The sequence below is a fragment of the Penaeus japonicus genome, unplaced genomic scaffold (assembly GCF_977035675.1).
Source record: "Penaeus japonicus unplaced genomic scaffold, GWHDUDI00000001_assembly GWHDUDI00000037, whole genome shotgun sequence".
Taxonomy (NCBI): Eukaryota; Metazoa; Arthropoda; class Malacostraca; order Decapoda; family Penaeidae; genus Penaeus; species Penaeus japonicus.
The window spans coordinates 472,415-479,914 of NW_028234439.1; the positions used below are offsets into that span (position 1 = coordinate 472,415).

General features: G+C 39.5%; 1 protein-coding gene across 4 annotated transcripts in view; it reads left to right on the forward strand.

Annotated features, from left to right (window-relative positions):
- gem (transcription factor CP2 like gemini) overlaps positions 1-7,500 on the forward strand; it is a 32,674-nt gene that overhangs the window by 164 nt on the left and 25,010 nt on the right. For all 4 annotated transcript variants that reach the window (XR_015190666.1, XR_015190667.1, XM_086532671.1 and 1 more), the window contains exons 2-5: positions 987-1,147; positions 5,845-6,090; positions 7,047-7,169; positions 7,353-7,476. Coding sequence is in view for 2 of the 4 variants with exons in the window: in XM_086532671.1 (XP_086388797.1) it covers positions 987-1,147; positions 5,845-6,090; positions 7,047-7,169; positions 7,353-7,476 (654 nt within the window). In the remaining 2 variants the exon portion in view is untranslated. The remainder of the gene's footprint in view (positions 1-986; positions 1,148-5,844; positions 6,091-7,046; positions 7,170-7,352; positions 7,477-7,500) is intronic.

Consider the following 7,500-nt stretch of genomic DNA (forward strand, 5'->3'; position numbering starts at 1 on the left):
GTTGAGCTGATTTAAGCTCAGAAAATTATAATGATTAGTTTGAATGGCAAAATGCTCTACCATGTCTATAAAACTGCAAAAAAAAAGAACAAAAACAATATACACAAAGTTGGAATATTGAAAAATGAGACAATTGAAAAATCCTCCTGGATATCATCTTCAGGAAATTAGAAACTGTTACCTCATTTTACAGGAAACCTATTTTATATACAATGTTTTTTTTCTTCCACTGAGAAGTATATATGGTTGTGCTGGTTTAAGTACAATAAGTAGCAATGTACAGTGTACATAAGTAAATAACAGAGAGATGTATGTACCATGGAAGTGATATAGATGCAATTGGTATTAATAATGATTATGTTAAGTCAAGATAATAAATGGTCTTTGATGACCTCTAAGGTGTTCTCATTTAAAAAGGACATCAGAAAGAAAATACAGTTGGAACATGAAAAATCATTTATTGAAAATTGCTTTAATAAAGTTCTGGGGAACATTGATGCATATGGAGTAAAATCACAATGGCTAGACATAAATCCAATGTTATCAATTTGGAAATTATTTATTATTATTCATTATTTATGTTTTTTTTTTCCATATAACATTGTAATAGAACAATTTTAAGCAGTTTTTTGTATAGTATTTGCAAAAGGTAATTTGGTCTTAAGGTAGATGCATTAACCCATTGATGCTGCAAGTACATGTCTGTTTTCCACTGTGGTTTTGTCAATTAGTAGGCCTACCTGACCTTAATTGCTAAACCCTGTTCCTTGAATTTTTGAAAATAAAAATGGAATTTTTAGTTACAGCTATTATGGGTATGATAATGGTGAAAATAACAATAATAATGTTAACAATAATTCTGGTAATATAAATAGAAACAATCCAATAGTGAAAGTAATTGGAAGGGTTTTAGCTTGCACCTTTGAAGATTTTAAAAATTATTTATTGAATTGATTTATATTTATGTATATTCTTAATTTACTAAGGCTTCGTACAACATGAGTGAAGCCCTGCTGGCACTGCCTGCTGTGCCCATCTTCAAGCAAGAGGCTTTGTCTCCAGCTGCCCAGGATAAGCACAGTATATCATCTAACCCAACAACATTTGATGAATCATCCCAGAGCAATACAACAGATAGACTCTTTAGGTTTGTATGCTGTTTTTGTTATTTTTACCTTACTGAGATGGGCCACATCTTAAGATGTTCGGCTTGAGCTGGGCACCTGAAGATGTTTTTTCTATTATATTTTAGACTTATGGTATGATATAGGAAGCTATATATGATATATTAACCCTCTCTGGACGGGTGGTACACTACGGTACCGCGCATTCAAGGCCCGTTCGCTGGGTGACGCCATACGGCGTTGTTTATTTAACTGATTTAGGCCTATGCGTTCGAGAGCCCTGGCATTGTAACATGCAGGGCTGGAATTCCCTCATCGTGACTGGGTTAACCTGTTGCCGGTTTTGGCTCCTAGTGGTCTAAACACTGGGGTATTTTAACCCATTGGTGCTGGATGATGTGCTATCACGACATGGGAATATTTCACTCCTGTGAGATGATGTCCTATCATGTCATGATCTCTCCCTCTAAATACAGGTTTTGCATAGTTACGTATGTGTATACTCATTTCACTTGCATTTCTATAGACACATTGTTCTTGACCTATCAAAAAACACACACACACACACACACACACACACACACACACACACACACACACACACACACACACACACACACACACACACACACACACACACACACACACACACACACACACACACGCACACACACACACACACACCTCTCAGCATCCTGTAAAATCGGGTAGGTGTAGGGTGCTCTGAGAAGCGTAGCGCGGTATAGCACTGGGAGAGATCTTGCACTTGGAGGCAATGCGCCCTCATTTTCTTTATGGAGGGAGCAGCATCAGGCAAATAATTGGCCCGGCGCGAATGGATTAACCCATTGCGGACTGGTAGCATTTTCTGTGTCTGGCTGCCCATGTGTGATGAACAAAAAAGGTGCGTAGCCTGCCAGCCGGGGCTTATTTCTGTGTAAGCCACTCTGCTGCATCACGTCACCACCTTTCTCGCTCTCTTCCAGCCTCTCATTATAGCACTAGAACTGTTTTTGTGTAGGTTATTTTTTTGAGTATTTAGCCATGTTTCTAGTCTTATATAAATGATCTAACAGGCTTTAGCAATATTTTGATTGATTGAAATTGTAGTATGGAGACCATATAACCTTGTTATATTGTTTATCCTCAATATAGTAAAATTATTATAGTTTCATGGGAAACCAAAAACCAAGTTGTTTTTTATAAAGTTTTTTTTACCAAAACCAACTATATACAAATATATACAAGTTACTTACAATGAAGAAGAAGGCCGCCAAAACTCATAGCTGAGTGTACCACAGCAGAGTGCCACATATAAACCATTTGACAGGCTTTAGCAATGTTGTAATTGGTTGAAATTGTATTATGGATTCCATATAACCTCGTATGCTCAGTATAGTAGAAATATAGTTTCATGTGAGGACAAATATGCAGCCGTGGCACATGTTGCTGGTGACCTTCCTCCTCTGCCTTTTGCTGCACTGCCTGCAGCGCCTGTATCGCCTCCCTGGCGACTCCACTGCATAAGGCAACATTGCTCCCTGCAGTTGCTGCTCCATCAGGAGTAGCAACTTCCCCCCTCTCTAGTGTAATCATTCATCATTACACAGACAAGCTCTGACCTGTAGTCCAGCTGCGTCAACATTCCCCCCGGGTGCCTTGTGCATACAGAAGGCATTGATCACAGCAATGTCAAGAAAGTAGAACAGCACCTTCTTGTACCACCTGATGGATTTCCAGACGGTCGGGTAGGACTGAGCTAGCTGGTCACTCAGGTCTACCCCCTTCATCCCAACGTTGTAGTCGGACACTACCTTGGGTTTTGTACACACAACCCCACGCTGCTGGTCACTCAGGTCTACCGCCTTCATCCCAATGTTGTAGTCGGACACGACCTTGGGTTTTGTACACAACCCCACGCTGGGACGTATTGATGACCCTTTCGGAAAAGTGTACCGTTAACAGCATCATGATGGGCTTTTTGTTGTGCCATTGCAGGCACAGCATACGAGTTGCGAAAGTCCACATTGCCGCATTTCTTCGTCTGCAGATTCCTTGGCATAAACTTGCGATTGGCGCGTATCGTACCAATGGTGTTGATATGCCGAATCTGCAGATAGTGGAAGAGGGTTGGAGAAGTATAGCAGTTGTTGGTATACAGTTCATACCCCTTTAAGTCGACAATGGCCTTGGTTGAAGCAGAGAGTTCTTCTTTGTCCATGCCAGCATAGATTCTGAAGCCGCTCGTGTAGCCCTTTATGCTGCCATCGCTGACGCACAGATTATATGCCTTCACCCCGAAGCGTGCACTGTTCGCCTGGTTGAAGACGATACTACAAAAACATCCCCGGAACTTCCAGATGCTCTCATTGATGGTGACCCTCTGTGGAGGGATGTAAACTGGTGAGAATTGTTGGGAGAGCGCATCAATAACTGGCCGCAACTTCCACAGGCGGTCTTCAGCAGGATGACTCCCGCTGTTGTCCGCTGCGTGGAGGTTGGCAGTCAGTTGAAAGAAACGATCTCGTGGCATAGAGTCTGTAAATACAGGCATGTGGTGGAGAAGGTCCTGTGACCAGTACATCTTCATGTTGGGCAGTGATGAACGCTCATCAAGGGCCGAAACCCAAAATAAGCATTCAACTCCGCCCGTGAAATGTTCTTCCACCTCCTCATGTGCGAGGAGGCAGTGGTTGCTGGTGATAGTACCTAAGGAGGAGAGAAAAAACAAAATTATAAACTATGTTTTCATAAAAGCTTACAGGTTAGTCTCCTGGACAAAATGATCAATGAATTCTGGCGTGACGAATTCGGAATAGATCCAAAAGGGAGAGGATTCTCTGTCCAGGTCGGACTTTACCCCAGGACTATCCGAGAATTCAAACCTCTTTGGAACATTATCCCTTCTTCGCCACACAAACCAAGGTTGTCCAGCGGTGTTTCATGTCCATGCTCGTTGTTCAACGTTAGACAGCGGCTCATCGGAATCAATGGAAGCCTCCTGCTGGGAGACTTAATCCAAGGCTGACTGAGCTGCAGAGCTGGACTCGGAGCTGCTGTTGAGTAGACTTTGTCTCCCTTGTGGCAGATACTCATCCAGATCACTGTCGTCAGACGAGTAGATGGCACCTGCATAATCCAGGGGAGGATGAGCAGTTGAGGTGGATGCAACAGCAGCTGCGATGGAGCAAGAGTGAGTGCTGGAGTGGGAGTTTGCACGTCTGGGGGCCATTGTTACAGGGAGGCATCAAGCAGAATGATTTACCGGTTCAAATTTTGCGTATTTATAAAAAAAAAATTGACCAATCAGGTCACATCATTTGCCCTCAGATGCCCTCGACGAATCAGGTCATTACATCTACAGTTGACCCTGAGCGCCATCTTTGAACAAGAAAAAGCAAACAACGAAATAACATCACTGTTTTCTATGAAACACGTTAGTGCCATCTGTTTCTCATTTTATACTATAAGTAATTAGCAGCTAATACTGTAATCATTGTAATGATATGGAATTGACCCAAGTGGTATCTATGAACTGAAAACGAGATAAAAAAAAAAAGCACGATCACTATTTATATGATAGGTTTTACTGCCATTTATGCTTCTGATTTTATATTACAATTATTCAGTGGCTAGTAGGGTAATTATAGTAATGATAGTGATAATTACCATCATTAAGCAGAGATCCAAAATACCGATCAAATAATAAGAAAAAAAGCACGACGTGTGACTTTCCCAGAGCATCATATACGTGGTGACGTCCGTATTCTGGCCAGAAATTTGTGTGTCATGTTTGTCATGTCGCCTGCTGTCAGGACCAAACCTCGTGCGTCATATATGTCATGACACCCATACGCAATGGATTAAGAGAAAAAATCCCAAACCTAACACCTTGGGCTATTTGGCCACTCTGGCCGTGGCCAACTGCTATGTGCCTGATCACCCGGTGCGCCAGCCATACAAAAAGCCATGACAAAATATCTTGTCCGTGGCAGCAGCTACTGCCACTACTTGATGTGATATCTTGTCACCCGGCTTTAATGGTTTAACAATGTGATATTAATAAGTGTTACAATGATCTTGTTACCCAGCTGAAGGAACATATAACTTCTGTTTTGAAGAAAAGAATGCAATGGGAAAGTGAAGTGACCTTTCAAAATTGACCAAAGAATAAGGGTTAAGATGTGGTAAAGATTTGATTATTGCCTTGTATCACTATGTTTCCATTAGAGTAGTTCATAAAGAAATAAGAAAAAAAAAATGCAGGTAACCTCTTTTTTTTGTGATTACTAGTTATCTGCCCTCTTTATTTAGCTATTTAGTTTAGGTATTTAGGTTAGCAGAATAATTTTTGGGACAGTGCTATATAGGCCTACTACCATTATTCAGTAAAGTAGTATGATCAGAAGATGAAGTGCAGTATTATTCTCATCAGAGGACAGAGTGGAACTAGTGGAACTAAGCTCTAAAGTAAGTGGAGTGCTACCAACCCATCTTGCTTTCAATTCAAGGCAGGACAATTTCCTTTTGCTGTTATCCGTTTGCTGTCACTGTTGAGCAGTTTAATTTTGTTATTGGTGTGCTATTGCATTTTTCTTTACTTTCAATTTTTCGTATCTCAACTTTCATGCGTGTGCAGTAACTAAGGAAAATGCATTAGATTGTTTTTAGTTCTTATTTTGTTTTAATTGTTTATTTAATCATGACATCACCTTTACAGGCTCTTGAGCTCTGACAACCTGACAGATTGTCCTTCACCATCCATCCATCAGCTTCTGCAGCAGCACATAACTCCTGGCATTACGCAGGGAAATTCCTCTCACGTAACATCTCATGGTGCATCATCATCCGCATGCCTTCCAACTTGCCATCACTCACAGCAGTCAACCGTCCAGAATAACACTGCAGATTCACCCCAGGAGTCTGGTACTCTCTCCACTCATGGATTGTCATATGAAGATAATAGGTAAGAGTATTTTCTTGCTTGAGTTTAAAATATCATTTGGAATTTTTTCTTTTTTTCATCTTTTTAAGATCCTCTCCTTTTATTTCCTTTTTTTCACTATTCTATGTATTTCCCTTCCAATATGTTTATAAGCTTCTGTTGTTTCATAATTATTTCACTTATGTGTCCATAATAAAAACTGCATAAATAGTTTGATACATTTTGAGTACCTTGAGGTTGGTATGTGCAGAAGCTTTATGACATCTAAGTGGCATCTTTAGTCTTTAACCCGCTCACAACGGGTGACATGATATCACGTCATGCAGTGGCAGCACTTGATGCTGGGAATGCAATATCACCCCGTAGGGGGCAAGAGCTGCATAGGTCTCCTGAAAGAACTGTAGGTTGCTGGTTTAGGGATGTGCTGAATGCATAAGATGATCATATGACCAAAGAGTAAAGTTATTATATAACTTGATAGTTATACAATTCATTATTATAATGTTCTAGTTTTGCATTATTTCAGATAATTAACATAATCAGATACAAGGGAAATATCAAAGAATGGTAGTCTATTGTATTTCAGTGAATGAAATCATCTCTATGAAATTTGAAGCATGCAAAGCAGCTGGTATAGTGACTGATAGACTTAGATATTGTTGATTAGTAGAACTGAACTTGTATTGTGGTTTATCTAAGATGTTAGTATGCAAAACAAATAATATTTGGAAATGAGTTTTTTTTATATGTTTGTTCTTATGATCTATGTAGAATTTAATTTTGTCTAGCAGAATATGTTATTTCCCCAGGTTTGATATTTCTCTAGTATTTTGGGGGTTGATAATATAAAAGATGATATGAATTTAAAGATAAAATACTATAACTATGGTGAACATCTGAATAAAGAGGAACTTCTTTTGAATCTAGTATTGATATTTAGTTATGCATATAACATCAGTTACATTTATTATTTGCAGATTTCAATATATTTTGGGTGCTGCAACATCAGTAGCTACTAAAGTGAATGAAGAAAGTTTATCGTACCTGAATCAAGGCCAGTCTTATGAAATCAAAGTAAAGAAATTAGGTGATCTCACAAGGTAAGACATAATACTGTTGAGCTTAGTGCTTTCTTGTTCATTTTGTTGTTTTGCAATATTTTTTTTTTATTTGTTTCGGAGAGGAGAAAGTGTAAACACATGTATAACTTTGATGATTTAATTACATAAATCCTGTATCATTGAGCTGTTTTCAGTCCCAAACTCATTTGTTCTCAATTTCAGATGTAAGGGAAAGTTTTATCATACCATAATCCGCGTCTGTTTTCACGAGCGGCACTTACAGTACATGGAGAAAGAACAGCTAGAGAGCTGGAGACACATGCGACCTGGAGAGAGAATACTGGAGGTAGATATAATCAAGCAAGAGTAA